At 35.3% G+C, this 21,759-nt stretch overlaps 2 protein-coding genes across 2 annotated transcripts; both read right to left on the bottom strand.

The window, feature by feature from the left end:
• Positions 1–3,660: 3,660 nt before the first annotated feature.
• On the bottom strand, positions 3,661–11,227 carry LOC135193784 (antichymotrypsin-1-like). The gene is made up of 9 exons (XM_064217758.1): positions 11,145–11,227; positions 7,970–8,079; positions 7,001–7,144; positions 6,636–6,836; positions 5,899–5,997; positions 5,547–5,687; positions 4,719–4,931; positions 4,224–4,356; positions 3,661–3,835 (listed from the first exon to the last, which is right to left on the bottom strand). The coding sequence occupies exons 1-9, from the start codon at positions 11,170–11,172 to the stop codon at positions 3,714–3,716; spliced, it is 1,191 nt and encodes a 396-aa protein (XP_064073828.1). The 5' UTR covers positions 11,173–11,227; the 3' UTR covers positions 3,661–3,713.
• A 3,433-nt stretch (positions 11,228–14,660) lies between these two features.
• Positions 14,661–21,541, bottom strand: LOC135193782 (antichymotrypsin-1-like). The gene is made up of 9 exons (XM_064217757.1): positions 21,459–21,541; positions 19,052–19,161; positions 18,118–18,261; positions 17,753–17,953; positions 17,016–17,114; positions 16,662–16,802; positions 15,787–15,999; positions 15,287–15,419; positions 14,661–14,854 (listed from the first exon to the last, which is right to left on the bottom strand). The coding sequence occupies exons 1-9, from the start codon at positions 21,484–21,486 to the stop codon at positions 14,724–14,726; spliced, it is 1,200 nt and encodes a 399-aa protein (XP_064073827.1). The 5' UTR covers positions 21,487–21,541; the 3' UTR covers positions 14,661–14,723.
• Between the last annotated feature and the right edge of the window lie 218 nt (positions 21,542–21,759).

Raw genomic sequence — 21,759 nt, 5'->3', positions numbered from 1 at the left:
GACTCCTCCAGAGTATCCCCCTCCGACCCGCGTCGAATTCCCCTAAGTGAGGCTGTGACTCGATTGAATACTTCAAAATTTCAAATATAAGTTCACAGAATTTCAAATTAAAAAAAAAAAGTTTTTTTTAAATTTTTTTTTTCATACGTTGGTTTTGCTTCTCTTTCGAATTATTTTCATATATCATTTCAAGCTTTATATACTTTTCCGTTCTTCATTTTTTATTTAAAATTTCCCCCCAAATAAAAAACACCCAAGTTGGCCTCACCGGTGCGCTGCTACATAGACAACAAAATATCCTCTATTATTTTTGCCCTTTGCCGACTTCTTATTTGTGACACCACTATAGAGGTTCATTTCAATTTGATCCACCAGAACGTTTTCTCTCGCCTTTCTAGTTTTACTTGATGATTTAATTCGATTAAACGTTTAAAGAATTAATTTTATAAATTGTGTTTATGTCAAACTATATTCCTCTTTCAAACGAGTTTTTTTTTTGTTATTTCACTATTATAGTTTAATATAAAAATTATTTATTATATTTTAATGATTTTCTTTCTTTTTTTTTTGTTCCAAATTAATTTAATATAGATATATATATACATGCCATATTTTATTTTTATTATAATTGGTCTATTTTGTAACGCAGTCATACATCTCAAGTTACATCTCTCACTGTTGTTTAATGAAAATTATGCCCTTTATATATAAAATGAATGTGAGGTAGAATTTCTGTAATGTTTCTCGAATGAGATACACAGTTATGAAGTGATATATAAGTGATATTACTCGATTGCAATAAAGCTTGGTTGACTTTTTATTTTTTATTTTTATTTATACGTCTATGGTTTTATTCAAATCAAATCAATATATACTTTATTCAAGTAGGCTTTTACGAGCACTTTTGAATCGTCATTTGATAAACTATTTAAAGTAAAGCTACCACCGGTTCTAGATTCTACCGAGAAGAACCGACAAGAATCGACAAGAAACTCAGTAGTTACACTTTTTCAACATATAAAAATACAGTCATGTTAGTTGAATACAATTATATATGTATGTTATGTCTCCTGCCTGGAAGTCAACAAGCATTAACTCCACGCTTTTTTATCATCAATATAATATTGTATCGAATAATATGCCCTCTTTACTAATGTATTTTTTACAATTTACTTGAATCTATGAAACGGCAAAGTTAAAAATGTCTGTGGAATTTTATTATAGAAGCGGATACCTGCCCCAAGAATGATTTATTGATTTTGCGGAGTCGGAAACTTGGCGTTCTAAGCTTATCCTTACTTCTTGTGCACATACAATGATTATCACTGATGTTATCAAAGTGATCAATGCTACTGTGAATATACATAATATTGTTATAAATATATTGTGACGCAACAGTGAGTATTCCTACTTTATTAAAAACATCCCGAAGAGAGTCTCTAGCTCCAAGATTATAAATAGACCTTGCTCTCTTTTATAAAATAAAAACAGATTCAATATCTGCAGCATTACCCCACAGCATGAGGACAGGGGAGAAGATCTGAGTTTCCTGAAACCCGAGGTCCCAACAACATTCCCCACTGCAAAGCCGGCCACCATCGAGTCCCAATTAAGCGGATCCGAGCGTTTGCAGCTAAAAATAGCGGCACAGAGAATGGCCCAGGCCCGAGCCCTGGACCCGCAGTGACGGCGGTGACGTGTTTAATCCGCGATCTGGTATCTCCGAAAAATAAGACGTCGCACTCACCCCAATCAGACCCCGGCCCATTGGTTTCATCGAACCGACAGGCGCAGTCAATGATGGAATTCCTGATGCTCAACTATCCCAAAACAACACGCGCCCATATAACAAGGGCCGATAAGGGTCAAGTAATACCACCAAAGCTGAGACCAGCGTCAAAACCTCGAGATCATGCAGTGAATGCTTTCCTAGAGTTCCGGGCTATTGTGACGGCCACCCGTGAGGGCCACTTAGCCACCTGCAAAAATATGATGCAGATCTACCGACGCGGTAACGAAAAGCTGCTGGAGGTGGACCTTGAACAAGCCGAGGCGGCTATATACAACAACGACACATCCCAAGTTATCAAAGGGAAAATGTCGGGCACATGGCTGCGTACAGCGCTTCAGAAGGATTCGTGAGCCTGGTTGAAAATGAGGGGCGAAAAGACGCATTCCCTAGGTTCTTCACACCAACAGGAGGCACAGTGGTAGTAGTGGCCAGATGCACCAGAGTAATCTTAGACAACAGGATACTCGCGATGGCAAAATCCATCGCAGAAGTTCCGGGTGTCGACGCACCTCTCGTGGGTTGGAAACTGCCACAGATATCGTGGATAAACGGGGTACAAGGATGCGGAAAGACGGCGCACATTGTCAGGAATTTTGATAAGGACAAAGAAGTGGTAGTCACCTCCACAATCGAAGACGCCAAAGACCTGAAAGAACAACTTACACACCGATTTGGCGAAAAAGCTAAATCAAGGGTACGAACTATGGCATATGTGCTAGTGAACGGGTTCAACGAGAGCATAAAATGTAACCGTCTTAGGGTCGACGAAGCCCCCATGAACCACTTCGGAGCCATAATAATGGCGGCACAGCTGTCCGGAGCTAACGAGGTCGTCCTCATCGGAGATATCAACCTGTTGCCTTATATCGACAGAGAAAATCTGTTCGAAATGAGGTACTGCCGACCAAGCCTGACAACAAACATCACCCGTGAGTTATCCTGTACGCACCGAAACCCCCTGGACGTCGCATACGCCATTAGCGAGGTCTACTCTGCAAGCCCCATCGTCCACTCCCTCAAAATGGAGAGATTCATTGACGCCAACGCCCAACATACCATCCGACCAAACCAAAACCCAATATCTGGCCCATATGCAGGAGGAAAAGAAACTCCTGATGAACCAGGGATACGGAAAAGGTGAAGGGACCAGCGTCATGACCATCCACGAATATCAGGGACAGACCTACGGCGACGTTATCATAGTGCAGTCGAAGAATGTGAGGCTCCGTATACATGAAATAGTATAGTATAGCAACGCTATCGGCAGATTCATCGGCCGAGCGGCGGGTGTTTCAGAAAAGACCATCCTAGAGCACAGCCTCAAGATATCTATACATAAACGCGACATCAGAGTCGCCGAGGCTGTACTCTCTCGATCGAGCACGGAGCAGGGCCCGCTGAATTGCAGTAATCAGGGTAAAAAAAAAAATCTACTTTATACAGTATCTTTATATATTATATATTATCATATATTATTTATTATGGATTATTTATATATTATTTTAAAATTAAAAAAAAAAATGTCAGTGTTGGCCACGTCTTTCAAGAAGACGACAAGCTCGAAGTCCAGTGAAGATCTGCTGATGTTCAGTAAAAATATAAAATAACGCAAAAAATTATAAAAGTAAAATGCAATAAAAGTCACGGGCAACTGTGAGCCCGTGGATGTTGTAAAGTAAATAAAAAAAAATAAAAAAAAATAACTTTAATGTTTTTCACGTCAAAAACAATTCTCATTAAAAAAAAATTCTCTCAAAAAACCATATATAATCGCTGCACTCATATTCAAGATACAAATTACATACTTCAATAAGGTCTGAGGCTATGCATCTGCAAGTTGTAGAAATAAAAAACCTAATTCAGATTATTTTATTTATTTTGAAAAATGTATTAACAATTTCATCTTGTTATTCAGAAACACTCAGTGGCTGTAGGTTCCCGCGAACAGTACAATGTCGTCGTGTAAGATCGCGTATAGGAAGGGACGGTCCACCTTGAAGGGTATCGGCGGAGGGGGAGACCAATATGGCATCCTGATTAACACTAGCCCTGCAAAACAAATTTTAAATCAGAAAATATGCAGTAATTTTCCCTTTCAATTGTTAGAAACATGTCACACTAGTTAAAAGTAGTAAAATTGACTTGTCAAAATCTCATTGTCTTTGAATTAGATATAATATTTGATAAAACGCCAGGAAGCCATGTTAAAGTGCAGGGAGTGAGGTGCTATGCAGTCGGATTCTGTAGAAATAATCAGTATATTATGGGCGATAAACAGCTAAATAAGACATAATTATACATAAACGAAGAGAAAATCATGTATTTTCTAACGTATAAGTTGGAGGAAACTCGAAAGATAATTAAATTAGGATTTTTTTTGGATAATTGATGGTAATGACTTTAGATACGCTAGATAAAGTCAGAGAAATACTGGTGAAGGCTCCAGCAGTGGCGCCCTCTTCGTCCACTTTGATGAATGCCTCTTGCAGCGCCTTGGAGACCATCACGCCGCGTTCCTTCACAATACCCGACGACGCATTTTCAAATATGCCGGATACTCCAACCTAAATGTACAAATAATGCCAAAGATATCAGACAAAACATTTCAATTCCAAAAATAAAATAGAACATGATACCAAATATATTCCAATAAATATAATTCTGTCATGTATATCTGTTTTTTTTGCATAATACCGTATTAGCGTTAGTTTAATACTCAGAGGCTGATGCAATAAATTTGTATGCGCCCCAAAAGAACAACTTGATGGGTAAGTTAGACTTACTTTTGCTTACCAGAAGCTTTTGGTAAGAAGCGTAAATTTAAAGTCTGTCTCTAAAAATCTATATTTCAATATGAATAGTTAATTATAACTTAGGTACATACCAATTAACACATTAAAACATTCAATACTATTTTTTTTCATACCTTGCTCAAAACGTCATTAAGATTAATCTTCAACCTGGTCTCAAATTTGGGCATGTTTAAATTTACTGCAGCTCGAGAAGGGCGCATCCGGAAGATGTTTTCTAAGAGCCCCTTTTTTGCAACCTTCTCCAGCACATCCGGAAGACCGTCCACTTCATTCGGTAACACGACTATCATTCGGAACTTTGACTCCTGGTACGGCAACTCTATCATCTGTTGGACGTATACTTAAAATTTAAATAAACATTTAGGTAAGATTAAAAACTAATCTGCGTATAAGTTATACGTGTATGGGTAACAAAAGGCACAAGAAACATACAACCGAATACCCAAGGATGGTCCATAAGTAGCGGATTGGCTATAGAAAGAATCGTTAAAATTTCCTACGACGCCACTTAATGTTATAGCATACATAGATAGTAATGTCCTGACTGGTTTGAAGAGCGGATGATCCAGTATCCATAGGTTTAATGGTTTTAATATCAAACTCCAAGATTGGCCACACTTTGAAGGTTTTTTTAATTCTTAAAGGCAATATCTACCGACAGCAATCACTAGAACGTTTCCATTTACAAGTCTGTCTGCGAAGGTTCACTTGGTGATGGGGATTAGAGCAAACTGTCTGGCTCGTTACCCCCCACTCATCAGATATTACTACCACCAGTTTTGCTTTGTTGGGTAAGTAACTACTGGCACAAAGGACATAACAGCTTAATTCCAAATGTCGGTTTCGCATAAAAATAACAAAGGATAGTTTATATATATTAAAGTGTCTTTTGCTTTCGGGTTTTAAATAAAAAATAGATATAATTAAAAATGCAAGTATACCCTAACGCCCATGTTGTTGTCCTCGTGGTAGTGCAGTGACCGCCGAAGTTGCATCATGGGCTTCTTCACGATCGTGGAGCGATCCACGTTGAATTCCTGTTCCTTTGTATTGCTGGCGTTGAAGGGTACGTGCCAGTGACCCTGTTTAATATTCAATAATCATAAAATTGTTTGATAATTTAAATCAATAATAAATAACTTTATTTTTTTTCTATTGAAGTAAATATTTAGTCATTTTTTACAAATTGTAGATTCATGGCTGTTCAGCCATTAAGTGTGTTGTAACATAGATTTAAGTTCAAAATATATTATAAAGCTTTAATGTAATGTACATATAGATATAGATTCATACCTGGAAGAAAATCACGTTAAGGAGAGCAATAACTGCATCTGGGTCGATATCAGATTCGGAAACTGGATGGTCGATCAATCCCCTTGTTTTACTGGATGACTGAAATATAATATTAAAATAAAACTCAATTACTCAATTCACACGAAACTGATTGAATAATTATACACATAACTGGACTCTGTCTAAACAATAATTATTACCTCATAAATTAGTGACTTATCTCGTGTGATAGACATGCAAATTGTAAAATTAAGGATCTAGACAGAGCCGTATCTAGCATATGGCTTTTTGGGCTTCAGCCCTGGGCCCCGTGGATTCAAGGGGGCCCCAGCTAAGTCAAGTCAAAGTAAAAAATAGACGATAATGCGAAAGAATCCATAGCTTTATTAAATTAAACAGATCTTATGGTTTGCAGCCCAGCGAGTCCTGCAATTAATCAAACCCATTCAATTATTTTAATTAAAGTCTACGTTCAGATATGTCTTAGGTGAGCCCCTAAGTTAGCCCAGGGTCCCCTAAACTTACGGTCCGGCCCTGGATCTAGATCTAAAAATTTTACATTATCTTTAAACAATAAAACGAGGATTAAAAATACTAACCAGTTCAGTTCAGTTCTAGACAAGGTCCTAAGAATATATCTTGTGAAGAAGAACCTCCACTGAGTGCTGGCCTGACCAGTTACATCCGTAGTAGAATAGATCTAGATTAACTGGTACAATATTGCGCTTTAAACTTACCCAGTCGTTAATAGCATTCGCAGCCATCTTCCGATCTTTAAAGTCGATGTTATCCACTTCGCTCTTATAATCTTTCGCTGTTTTAAAGAATCCATCGTCGAGAGTGTATTTATCAGATACTAAAACCTTGTTAGCAAGTATTAAATATTTTGGATCCATCGATGCGAACCTTTCGCTCAATTGGCTGTATGAACCTGAAAGCTGTCCTCATACTTAAGACAATATCTTTAACTAATACGGAATATATAATATCCGTGAATTCGGCCAAGAGTTTGGCTACGATTGGCAAACACCGATATCGTATCAATTCAATGTCCAAAGTAATTTATTCTGCTTAACTCCTCTTGTATCGATCACATAAATACCTGTTTATAATCCTTGGAACCTAGGAGTGCCATGATTTCCGCACGGGTCTTTCCTTCCGATCCCGATGCGTACAGGGAGAGTAGAGTCAGCACGCCTAGAGGTGATGAAACTATGTTTTTGTCGGCAGATTGTTCATATATTTCCTGAAAATGTTTTTTTTTTATTTAGTGGTTACTGGTTTAAAGTGACCACATCCATGAAGATAAGGTCGATGATAACATTAACAGCCTGTAAATTTCCCACTGCTGGGCTAAGCTTCCTCTCCGTTTGAGGAGAAGGTTTGGAGCATATGCGGATTGGTGGATACACATGTGGCAGATTTTCATTGAGATTAGACAAATGCAGGTTTCTTCACAATGTTTTCCTTCACCGCCGAGCACGAGATGAATTATAAACACAAGTTAAGCACATGAAAATGCAGTGGTGCTTGCCTGGGTTTGAACCCCCAGTCGTCGGTTAAGATGCACGCGTTCTAACCACTATGCCATCTCAGCTCTCAGGTCCGAGGATAAGGATATTTTGTTAGAACAAAGTTTAATAAACGAATAACTTTATTCCTTGAACATTAAACATGTGAATAGATATCTAATTATTTTTAACAATTTTTTTGGAATTTTCTCGGCTAAATGATAACAACTAGCTAGCCCGCTTCACTAGGTGGAATTTAAATTTTATTAATGATTATGTTTAAAAACAATTAAAAAATATGTATACCACATGGCCTACGTAAATATGCTCCCATGCTTAGAAGTCATTAAATTTCAGCAACAATTATTTTATGAATATTGCGCCTGCTGTGCGACGCACATGATAGGTTACATATCTGTAGAAATTACTATGCTACATGCCAATAAAATCCGACCAGCTTTACTAGCTTCATTGATTAACATATATTTAAACATATTTTACATTGTACATGTATGTATAAGTAATATTAGTATTTTAGTTTAATAAAAATATAAATATACCTTCAATAGCTTCATAGAAGCGACGTCAACTGAATCACCGAGTGCTGTTCTGTTGTAATTTGGAAATGTGTATCTAATTCGCGTAGCCGTGGCGGCGTAGGCGAACATAGCTGAAAATGTAATTCAAATTAAACTTTCCCTACTAAAGGAGTATGTAATGCTAAATAAAGTACATCTTACTTAAGCTTAAAAAAAAATACGAAAAATATATTTTTATAAGGCTCATAATTGTTTTAAATATTTATTTTTTTAAATGTGAGTATAGGTTGCTGGTAGGTGGACGAGCAAGTAGCAAAGACAATGTCGCTGTAAGAAATAATTCAATAAGATTTATATCTCATTTTTTAAAAAGTATCAGGGGGTCAAACTTAACTAAACTTAACTTAACGTTTATTCTTGCGAAGTCGGAACTGATATCTGGTACAGCATATTAATATAATAAATGCAGCCTCTTTCCTCTCTATAGCAGGATATTTTATTTTAATTTTGAGTACTTATTTGCATACCACTTGAAAGACTAAGCAGTACACTTGTAAGCTATGTATTATTGCAAAATATTTTAAAACAAAAACAGATTTTTTTTTTAAAACAATTTTGACATTTCTTTAAATCTTTGGTTTTGCCATAGAATATAATTATTAAGGTTCAGAAGCACAATTACAGCAATATTACAATTTATTGCTCATGTTTACGCAAACACTTATTATTATAACTAGCTACCCGCCCCGGCTTCGCACGGGTGCAATGCTGTTACTAAATATACTGCAGAATGTCTTACAACGTTCATAGTTTTTCAGTCATTAGACAATACAAACCGCCACGTCCCTACGTTTTAAATCTGTAATATCGAAAATATTCATTTAAATTACATGCAAACAATACCATAATAACAAGGTACTTAATTGGAAAAGGATTAATGCTGTATTGCTTAAAATCGCTTCGAAAATAAGCCATTATTTCTCGAAGAAGTAAAGCATAAAAAATGGCTATTGCGGGTTATCTCTTAGAATTAGACATTTACCATCGCGGATTTTTTGAAGAACTTTATAAGGTGTACAACATTTTGATCTATCTCATAGGGTTCAGCCAGCGTTTGCAATGTAAGCGCAAAAAAATGTCGACATCACTTCAGAAACCTCTAAAATTATCAGTGTTTCTCTACTTTATTGTGCATGTATTATACATAAAAACCTTCCCCTTGTGTCAATCAAAATCCGTTGTCGATACATAGTGACAGACAGCGGTGAACGACTTTGTTTTATACTATGTAATAATAAATGACACGTTACAAGTAAATACCTCATCCCAATGACTAAAACCAAGGGTTGCATGTTTAATGAAGAACACGCCTAACGAGAGACAAAAACACTACTATTAAATATGATTGCAAGATAAGGGCAATCACATCAACAAATGAATTTATCACCTTCACAGAAATACCCCATAGATCAGCAGTTTTCTTAATGTCTAATGACTTAAACGCACAAATAATGTCATTGGTGTTTACTGGGGTAAAATTAAAGTTCGAATTGCATTCTCTTATATTTTCTTTCATCAAAGATTCGGCAACAGCTGCAGATGAAATAAGTAACTTGGTTGTCGAAACTGGTATGCCAGCAAAAATTTTTTCAAAAACTGAAGTAACTTCCCGTTCACTATTTACAACTTTGTTATTATAATTTAAGGTCAATTCGGAGCTGCGACTGCCGCCTCTACCAGTTTCACAATTAATAATTTTCAGAGTCATTTTTATCTTGTCAGATGCATTCTTAATTCTTTTTTTTATAGTTAAAGACTTTGCCAAAAAGCACACTTTTCTAAATAATCTTGAATAGTTACTTACATAATTGGCAAAAGTGGCACTGTGATTACGTCCTTTCATTATAAAGCTCGTACATTCGTTGCCTACTTTTATGAATTCCAATAGTCGCCCAATAATTGAATTTTAAAAAGTTCTTTGTATTAACTGTTTCAGAAGTGAATATGGCATTAAACTTGTTCCTAATTAATTTATTAGGGATTATCACTAAAAGATAGGTATGGGAGATTGGCCATAACATTACTTCTAAACTTCTCAATACGACTTGTGGTCAAAGGAACAAACTTAATTTTTTCAGAATTGCTTATTTTTTTAACATGGAAATTAAATAAAGCGTGTTATCGACAATGATCTGAATTTAGTTTATTAATAATAATTTTATTTTGGGTTGCGACTATGTTACCTACACAGGTTGCTAACAAAAACATGTTGCATATATTCATGTCAATCTAATAATAATGTGTGAATAAACATCTATGCTGTGCTAGGTAAAGACTAAAGGGCCGAGAAAGATCGACCTTTGCAAAAATTTATATATATAAGTATATATAATATTGGATATGTTTGGAAGTATACAAGAAAACAAAAAATATATTTATCTCGAAAACTATAAAATTATAGATATATGCTTAAATAAATGTTATAGAAAATATAATGTCTATACCAAAATTATTTATATATTAGACGATAGTTTGATTCGAATTAAAAAGACGACTAAATAAGTTTTTTTTTAGCTATTTAATTTTAATTAATTTAATCTTTGACTTATAATAATATACCTATTCGCATTTATTTCTCAATGAACACAGGCTAAAACTTCGATGGAGGAAATATCGTTTGAAAAATTATTATTGAATTATTATTGTATGATAAGTACATATTTGTTTAATATTTAAAAATAATAGACGGTACTTCGTGAAAGAATGATTAACTAAAGGGCGAAGTCAGGGCAAATTGCTATACAAAGACGATTTGATTTTGAACTGAACGGTAAACTCATTTTGTTTTTTTTTTTCAAATGGCGTTTAACGCGAAATACTCTGCTTTACTTCTAATTATTTTGTTCACAGGACTTAATGTAGGTATGGATTTAAAAGGAACAGCAAACTATATATACAGCCATATTCATTTAAAGACTTTGTAAAAGGTGTATGAATATTCAAAATGAACTCTTAAATATATATTTTTTAAATATATATTTTTAAATATATATGTATAAAAGTTACAATAACATAATTTAAAGATAAGATGAAACAATGATCTTTTTGTAATCCTGCATAAACTTTTGCTTTTAAATTTGAATTCATAAAAGCGTCACATGAGTCACTTCAAAGATTAGTTAGTCGAAGTACTTACCCACAAATAGTAGCAATATTTTTTCCATGTTCAAGTCGGACCGCTGACGTTATCTCCCAACGCAACTCGATTCTACACTGCCTAGTGCCTTAGCTATAACTTAAAACTTTAGTGTCATATATTGTGATATTGTGTGTTTAATGCAATATTATTTTCATCGAAATAACAGTAGGTAATTAATAATAGGTAATAAGTATAAAATTCATATCTGCTAATAACGTTTTTTAATTATTGGGAACCTCTGGCAAATAGCATATAATCGTTGTCATATTACGAATGTTATAAAATTAATGTGATTTTAAAAGCATATTAATGCATAAAATCTTATCATGAAATACTTAATTGAAAAAACAATTAGTTCATAATCTATACTAATATTATAATTGCGAAATTAACTCTGTATGTCTGTATGTTACGTTATCACGGACTACATTAACAACCTGTTAATTTCCCACTGCTGGGCTAAGGCCTCCTCTCCCTTTGAGGAGAACCTTTGGAGCATTTTCCACCACGCTGCTCCAATGCGGGTTGGTGGAATACACACGTGGCAGAATTTCGTTGAAATTAGACACATGCAGGTTTCCTCTCGATGTTTTAGTTCACCGCCGAGCACGAGATGAATTATAAACACAAATTAAGCACATGAAAATTCAGTGATGCTTGCCTGGGTTTGAACCCGAAATCATCGGTCAGATGCACGCGTTCTAACCACTGGGCCATCTCGGGTCACTTATTATATATTTTTTGATTTAATTTGCCCTATTGCCCGGATACATTTTTGCATTTAGCAATCGTAGTAGAGATGTAATGATCTCAGGTTTTCGACTACGAATTAAACGGCTGGCTTCATGTGGACCCGTGTGAAGGTGTTCTCAACATCCCGCTCATGTACTCCCACGGCTGGGGTAAGCAGCTGACCTACGTCTTTGTCTTCTCCAGAGACGACTTGCAAGACGTTACCTGGCGGTACACTTCCGACCACAAAGAGGTATTTCAAATTAAATTTTCTTCGTACAATAAATGAAGTATTTCTCAATTTCATGTCCTAGGCGAATATATAGAACATCCAATACCAAGTTATTAAAAATATGGATCATGACACATCAATATACTCTGAGAAATGCCGCAAAGGTAGCTCACCAAGAGTTTATTTTTAAAATTTCAGTGACGAACAGTGCAATTATAAATATAGAACCCCCACAGATCTGGAGTGGCCAGATAGCCCAAGCCGTCGTAACAAGCGTGGCCGAAATTTGCGCTGTGCACGAACTTGTTGCACTACTGCTGCAGTCTGTATCCGTATAATTGTGCCGTTATAAGTTGTAAATCTCTTCTAGGGGGTACCGATCAATAAATAATGTCGTTGCTCAAATAGATTAACTAATTTTAAAATATTAATTATGATGTTATATTATAGGCCTATAGTCATCACCTCCTTGGTCTCCAAGGTAATGGAGTCCAATATAAACTGCCAGCTCCTGCGGTACCTAGAGGAGTACCAGCTGATAAGCGACCGCCAGAACGGTTTCCGTCGGGGTCGCTCAGCCGGTGATCTTCTAGTTTACCTGACTCATAAATGGGCGGAAGCAGTTGAGAGAAAGGAGGAGTCATTAGCAGCCAGTCTGGACATAGCGAAGGCCTTCGATCGCGTGTGGCACAAAGCGCTTCTTTCGAAGCTTCCTTCCTATGGGCTTCCCGGTAAATTATGTAATTGGATTACCAGTTTTTTGGCAGATCGGAGAATCAAAGTCGTTGTTGACGGTGCATGCTCCGACTTAAAATTCGTCAATGCTGGTGTTCCACAAGGCTGCGTTATATCGCCCACTCTGTTTCTTCTGCATATCAACGACTTGTTGCATCGACTAAAAAATCACCATTTGTCGTATCTCCACGATTTGAGAACATTCCGTTAGCCACCACAGCTAGTATCGGAATTCTTGGCGTCGACATTTCAAGCTTCGTTCAGTTCCTCAGTCAATTGGAAGGCAAAGCCAAATTGGCATCAAAAAAGCTCGGTGTGCTCAGCAAGGCAGGTCAGTATTTCACGTCGGTCCATCGGCTAAGACTATACAAGGTGCAAATTCGGCCTCACATGGAGTACTGCTCTAACCTCTGGGATGGTGCTCCCCAGTACCAGCTCCTTCCATTTGACCGTATCCAACGTAGAGCGGCTCGAATTATCGACCTTTGGTTTTGAGTAGAGATGTTGGATCGCTCTGCATCTTCTACAGAATTTTTCACGGGGAATGTTCCGAGGAATTGTTCGGATTAATCCCGGCTGCTAAATTTTACCTCGGACATCTCGTCAAAATTCCAATTATCACCCGTACCATCTGGATGTCCGAAAATCCACAACGGCGCGATTTTTAAGACATTTTCTGCCTCGCACAACCACTCTGTGGAACCAGCTTTCGCCGGCGATTTTTCCGAACCGATACGACTTGGGAACCTTCAAGAAAAGAGCGTACTTCTTCCTAAAAGGCGGGCAACACACCTGCAAGCCCCCCGGTGTTGCAGATGTCCATGGGCGGTGGTAGTCACTTTACATCAGGTGAGCCTCCTGCTCGTTTGCCACCTATAACATAAAAAATATATATATATATACATGCCATATTTTATTTTTATTGTAATTGGTCTATTTTGTAACGCAGTCATACATCTCAAGTTACATCTCTCACTGTTGTTTAATGAAAATGATGCCCTTTATATATAAAATGAATGTGAGGTAGAATTTCTGTAATGTTTCTCGAATGCGATACACAGTTATGAAGTGATATATAAGTGATATTACTCGATTGCAATAAAGCTTGGTTGATGTTTTTTTTTTTTTTATTGTACATTTATGGTTTTATTATAGAAGTTGAATTTATTTGTCCGTATGTTTGGTGTAATCTCTTGAATTAATGATCGGCATCTTGAATTAAAGGCATTTTAGCCGAGCTATCATAATTTTTGTCTCAACTCGGAAACAAATATATAATATGAAACAATATCTCTAGAAGATATCACTGATTGCAGCCATATCTACATAAGAGCCAGAAAAGAATCATAAATAAATTGCACGACGCTGAAGCCGAGGCTGATCGCTAGTAATTTATAATATTATTGTTTTAAAATTGGGATCACGTAACTGCATATTTAAAAAAGTTTCTATTATTTCTTGTCCAATAGGATAGATAAGGATGTGCTCTTTAAATGATGTAATAATATAATATATGCAATATCTCGTGTAGTTTTTTTAGTAGTTGTAGTTCAGACTCAAGAGGTAAACATTTTTCTAACAGTTATTCGTGAGCCCCCACTACCTATCTAGGACAGACAGCAAAATAATATTTCCATTTGAAACCGAGTTAAGTGTAATATTAACTTTAATGTTTTTCACGTCAAAAACAATTCTCATTTAAAAACAACATATATATGTATATAAGCGCTGCACTCATATTCAACATACAAATTACATACTTCAAGCTTGATCTGAAGCTATGCATCTGCACGGTGTAGAAATAAAAAACCTAATTCACATTATTTTATTTATTTTTAAAAATGTATTAAAAATTTCATCTTGTTATTCAAAAGCACTCAGTGGCTGTAGGTCCCCGCGAACAGTACAATGTCGTCGTTTAAGATCGCGTATAGGAAGGGACGGTCCACCTTGAAGGGTATCGGCGGAGGGGGACGAGACCAAGATGATAACGCCATTGTCACTACTCCTGCAAAACAATTTTTAAATTAGAAAATATGCAGTAATTTTCCCTTTTCTGTTTTCTGTACCACTAGTATATCAGTTATGTAATAAAAGTATAGTTCTTTCCCTTTGAAACATGTCAAACTAGTTAAAAGTAGTAAAATTGATTTGTCAAATTCTCATTTTCTTTGAATTAGATATAATATTTGATAAAACGCCAGGAAGCCATGTTAATGTGCAGGGAGTGAGGTGCTATGCAGTCGGATTATGTAGAAATAATCAGTATATTATGGGCGATAAACAGCTAAATAAGACGTAATTATACATAAACGAAGAGAAAATCATGTATTTTCTAGCGTATAAGTTGGAGGACACTCGAAAGATAATTAAATTAGGATTTTTTTTGGATAATTGATGGTAATGACTTTAGATACGCTAGATAAAGTCAGAGAAATACCGGTGAAGGCTCCAGCAGTAGCGCCCTCTTCGTCCACTTTGACGAATGCCTCTTGCAGCGCCTTGGAGACCTTCACGCCGCGTTCCTTCACAATACCCGATGACGCATTTTCGAATATGCCAGATACTCCAACCTAAATGTACATATAAATAATGCCAAAGATATCAGATAAAACATTTCAATTCCAAAAATAAAATAGAACATGATACCAAATCTATGCCAATAAATGCAATCTTGTCATGTATATCTGTTTTTTTTGCATAATACCGTATTAGCGTTAGTTTAATACTCAGAGGCTGATGCAATAAATTTGTATGGGCACCATACGAACAACTTGATGGGTTAAGTTAGACTTACTTTTGCTTACCAGAAGCTTTTGGTAAGAAGCGTAAATTTAAAGTCTGTCTCTAAAAATCTATATCTCAATATGAATAGTTAATTATAACTTAGGTACATACCAATTAACACATTAAAACATTCAATACTATTTTTTTTCATACCTTGCTCAAAACGTCATTAAGATTAATCTTCAACCTGGTCTCAAATTTGGGCATGTTTAAATTTACTGCAGCTCGAGAAGGGCGCATCCGGAAGATGTTTTCTAAGAGCCCCTTCTTTGCAACCTTCTCCAGCACATCCGGAAGACCGTCCACTTCATTCGGTAACACGACTATCATTCGGAACTTTGACTCCTGGTACGGCAACTCTATCATCTGTTGGACGTATACTTAAAATTTAAATAAACATTTAGGTAAGATTAAAAACTAATGTGCGTATAAGTTATACGTGTATGGGCAACAACAGGCACAAGAGACATACAACCGAATACCCAAGGATGGTCCATAAGTAGCGGATTGGCTATAGAAAGAATCGTTAAAATTTCCTACGACGCCACTTAATGTTCTTGTTAAATAATATTTAGCTGACAAGACGTATTATTCGATAAAAGATAGCATACATAGATAGTAATGTCCTGACTGGTTTGAAGAGCGGATGATCCAGTATCCATAGGTTTAATGGTTTTAATATCAAACTCCAAGATTGGCCACGCATTGAAGGTTTTTTTTAATTCTTAAAGGCAATATCTACCGACAGCAATCACCAGAACGTTACCAGTTACAAGTCTGTCTGCAAAGGTTCACTTGGTGATGGGGATTAGAGCAAACTGTCTGGGTCGTTACCCCCCCACTCATCAGATATTACTACCACCAGTTTTGCTTTGTTGGGTAAGTAACTACTGGCACAAAGGACATAACAGCTTAATTCCAAATGTCGGTTTCGCATAAACATAACAAAGGATAGTTTATATATATAAAATGTCTTTTGCTTTCGGGTTTTAAATAAAAAATAGATATAATTAAAAATGCAAGTATACCCTAACGCCCATGTCGTTGTCCTCGTGGTAGTGCAGTGACCGCCGGAGTTGCATCATGGGTTTCTTCACGATCGTGGAGCGATCCACGTTGAATTCCTGTTCCTTTGTATTGCTGGCGTTGAAGGGTACGTGCCAGTGACCCTGTTTAATATTCAATAATCATAAAATTGTTTGATAATTTTAATGAATAATAAATAACTTAATTTTTTTTCTATTGTAGTAAAATATTTAGTCATTTTTTACAAATTGTAGATTTATGGCTGTTCAGCCATTAAATATGTTGTAACATAGATTTAAGTTCAAAATATATTATACAGCTTTAATGTAATGTACATTATAGTTATAGATTCATACCTGGAAGAAAATCACGTTAAGGAGAGCAATAACTGCATCTGGGTCGATATCAGATTCGGAAACTGGATGGTCGATCAATCCCCTTGTTTTACTGGATGACTGAAATATAATATTAAAATAAAACTCAATTACTCAATTCACACGAAACTGTTTGAATAATTATACACATAACTGGACTCTATCTAAACAATAATTATTACCTCATAAATTAGTGACTTATCTCGTGTGATAGACATGCAAATTGTAAAATTAAGGATCTAGACAGAGCCGTATCTACCATATGGCTTTTTGGGCTTCAGCCCAGGGCCCCGTGGATTCAAGGGGGCCCCAGCTAAGTCAAGTCAAAGTAAAAAATAGACGATAATGCGAAAGAATCCATAGCTTTATTAAATTAAACAGATCTTATGGTTTGCAGCCCAGCGAGTCCTGCAATTAATCAAACCCATTCAATTATTTTAATTCAAGTCTACGTTCAGATACGTCTAAGGTGAGCCCCTAAGTTAGCCCAGGGCCCCCTAAACTTACGGTCCGGCCCTGGATATAGATCTAAAAATTTTACATTATCTTTAAACAATAAAACGAGGATTAAAAACACTAACCAGTTCAGTTCAGTTCTAGACAAGGTCCTAAGAATATATCTTGTGAAGAAGAACCTCCACTGAGTGCTGGCCTGACCAGTTACATCCGTAGTAGAATAGATCTAGAGTAACTGGTACAATATTGCGCTTTAAACTTACCCAGTCGTTAATAGCATTCGCAGCCATTTTTCGATCTTTAAAGTCGATGTTATCCACTTCGCTCTTATAATCTTTCGCTGTTTTAAAGAATCCATCGTCGAGAGTGTATTTATCAGATACTAAAACCTTGTTAGCAAGTATTAAATATTTTGGATCCATCGATGCGAACCTTTCGCTCAATTGGCTGTATGAACCTGAAAGCTGTCCTCATACTTAAGACAATATCTTTAACTAATACGGAATATATAATATCCGTGAATTCGGCCAAGAGTTTGGCTACGATTGGCAAACACCGATATCGTATCAATTCAATGTCCAAAGTAATTTATTCTGCTTAACTACTCTTGTATCGATCACATAAATACCTGTTCATAATCCTTTGAACCTAGAAGTGCCATGATTTCCGCACGGGTCTTTCCTTCCGATCCCGATGCGTACAGGGAGAGTAGAGTCAGCACGCCTAGAGGTGATGAAACTACGTTTTTGTCGGCAGATTGTTCATATATTTCCTGAAAATGATTTTTTTTTATTTAGTGGTTACTGGTTTAAAGTGACCACATCAATGAAGATAAGGTCGAGGATAACATTAACAGCCTGTAAATTTCCTACTGCTGGGCTAAGGCCTCCTCTCCGTTCGAGGAGAAGGTTTGGAGCATATGCGGGTTGGTGGATACACATGTGGCAGATTTTCATTGAAATTAGACAAATGCAGGTTTCTTCACAATGTTTTCCTTCACCGCCGAGCACGAGACGAATTATAAACACAAGTAAAGCACATGAAAATGCAGTGGTGCTTGCCTGGATTTGAACCCGCAATCTTCGGTTAAGATGCACGCGTTCTAACCACTATGTCATCTCAGCTCTCGGGTCGAGGATAAGGATATTTTATCAGAACAAAGTTTAATAAACGAATAACTCTATTTTTTTGGAATTTTCTCGGCTAAATGAAGGTATTACCGATAAAAACTAGCTAGCCCGCTTCACTTGGAGGAATTTAAATTTTACTAATGATTATGTTTAAAAAACAATTAAAAAATATGTATACCACATGGCCTACGTAAATATGCTCCCATGCTTAGAAGTCATTAAATTTCAGCAACAATTATTTTATGAATATTGCGCCTGCTGTGCGACGCATATGATAGGTTACATATCTATAGAAATTACTATGCTACATGCCAATAAAATCCGACCAGCTTTACTAGCTTCATTGATTAAAGTATATTTAAACATATTTTACATTGTACATGTATGTATAAGTAATAATAGTATTTTAGTTTAATAAAAATATAAATATACCTTCAATAGCTTCATAGAAGCGACGTCAACTGAATCACCGAGTGCTGTTCTGTTGTAATTTGGAAATGTGTATCTAATTCGCGTAGCCGTGGCGGCGTAGGCGAACATAGCTGAAAATGTAATTCAAATTAAACTTTCCCTACTAAAGGAGTATGTAATGCTAAATAAAGTACATCTTACTTAAGCTTAAAAAAAAATACGAAAAATATATTTTTATAAGGCTCATAATTGTTTTAAATATTTATTTTTTTAAATGTGAGTATAGGTTGCTGGTAGGTGGACGAGCAAGTAGTAAAGACAATGTCAAATGTACAAATACCTATAGTATGGATAGCAGCTGCGTTACCCCAAATTACCTATGTTATTATTATTATATAAAGATACAATTTAGTTAGATGTAGACGGTGGCAGACATTCTTAGTAGATACCAATCTATTCCAATGGAAGTAGGAAAAAAGATAAAAAATCCTTAGAATTACGTATTACATGCGATTTGCTAATAACTCAGCTGTATTGTGCACTACTAAGAATTTATGATTAATATATCATTATTTATTTATAAACCCCTATTACACTTAACTACTTATTTCCACTTTAATTTTACTTCCAAAATTCCGATAACGGTTCCGACGACGTTCAAATCGCTATTTTTTCAACTCCATAGTGAATATCATAGATTAATCAAGCGCTCAACCAATTATATCGCGTCAATTTGCTGTCAAATGTTGTTTATTTGGCTTTTATCCTGTTATAGTTGGATTAGAGTATACAGGCATTGGAATAGGTTATGAAATATTACCAAGAAGTTTTATTTCTTGTTGAGTTTGCAAACAACTATAATTATAAACACAATGTTGATAATTAAATCGTTGCAATAATAAAGAGTAAATAACCATAAGTACGTACTCGTTTCCCGATTTTATATTATATTCAATGACGTGGTTATTCTTAGATTAATAAAATTTAGTAAACTATAATGGATTGTCACCAGCAGCTAGTGTGCAAAATATCGGTTCAATCGGTTGAATAGAACAAGATTCTACGAGTCTGTTAAAGACATAGTTTTGTATGTATTAGTTCAACTCACACTTACAAACGTGTGGAATTAAAATAAAAGCTTGTAAAAACTAACAATCCGCAATCGTCGCACTGCCTGAAAAATATATATCCTCTAGAGGCCAATTTATGGTAATAACTAATTAATTTTTAATGAAATTGTTGCAGCGAAATATTTCACATATTTGAATAGCGTGTTTGATCTTTAATAAAGTGAAAAAATAATTACGAATAAAATTGCGTTATGGTAGTAAAACTATATTTTAGGAAGTTATAAAACGGTAAAGGGGCCCCGAGGAGTACATTGTCTAGGGGCATAATCCGGCCTCGCCCTCCCGCAAGCATCGTTTATTTCTTTAAAGTTTCAAATAAACTACGTTTTTTCTACATAAATTCGTTAAATTTTCTGATCCTGATGATCATGGTTAGGATATTCCTAACAAAAACATGTTGCATATATTCATGTCAATCTAATAATATGTCTGAAAAAACATCTACGCTGTGCTAGGTAAAGGTCCAAGAAACATCAACCTTTGCAAAATAAAATGCACCAATATATATATATATTTGATATGTTTGGAAGTATACAAGAAAACAAAAAATATATTTATCTCGATATAAAATTATAGAAATATGCTTAAATAAAAATTATAGAAATTATAATGTCTATAGCAAAACATTATTTATATATTAGACGATAGTTTGATTCGAATTAAAAAGACGACTAAATAAGTTTTTTTTTTATCTATTTAATTTTAATTAATTTAATCTTTGACTTATAATAATATACCTATTCGCATTTATTTCTCAATGAACACAAGCTAAAACTTCGATTGAGGAAATATCGTTTGAAAAATTATTATTGAATTATTATTGTATGATAAGTACAAAGTATATTTGTTTAATATTTAAAAATAGTAGACGGTACTTCGTGAAAGAATAATTAATTAAAGGGCGAAGTCAGGGCAAATTGCTATACAAAGACGATTTGATTTTGAACTGAACGGTAAACTCATTTTGTTTTTTTTTTCAAATATCGTTTAACGTGAAATACTCTGCTTTACTAATTATTTTGTTCACAGGACTTAATATAGGTGTGGCTTTAAAAGGAACAGCAAACTATAAATACAGCCATATTCATTTAAAGACTTTGTAAAAGTTTTATGAATATTCAAAATGAACTCTTAAATATATATTTTTTAAATATATATGTATAAAAGTTACAAGTTACAATAACATAATTTAAAAACAATGACCTTTTTGTAATCCTGTATAAACTTTTGCTTTTAAATTTGAATTCATAAAAGCGTCACATGAGTCACTTCAAAGATTAGTTAGTCGAAGTACTTACCCACAAATAGTAGCAATATTTTTTCCATGTTCAAGTCGGACCGCTGACGTTATCCCTCAACGCAACACGATTTTACACTGCCTAGTGCCTTAGCTATAACTTAAAACTTTAGTGTCATCTATTGTGATTTTGTGTGTTTAATGTAGGTACATACTCTGTGGTCGGCGTCAATTTAGTAATATTATTCTTCATACAATATTATTATAAGTATAATATTCATATCTGCTAATAACTTTTTTAATTATTGGGAACCTCTGGCAATTAGCATATAATCGTTGTCATATTACGAATGTTATAAAAT

Source organism: Vanessa tameamea, chromosome 18, assembly GCF_037043105.1.
Source record: "Vanessa tameamea isolate UH-Manoa-2023 chromosome 18, ilVanTame1 primary haplotype, whole genome shotgun sequence".
Taxonomy (NCBI): Eukaryota; Metazoa; Arthropoda; class Insecta; order Lepidoptera; family Nymphalidae; genus Vanessa; species Vanessa tameamea.
Note: the sequence above shows the minus strand (reverse complement) of the source record. Positions and strands in the feature narration are given on the sequence as shown.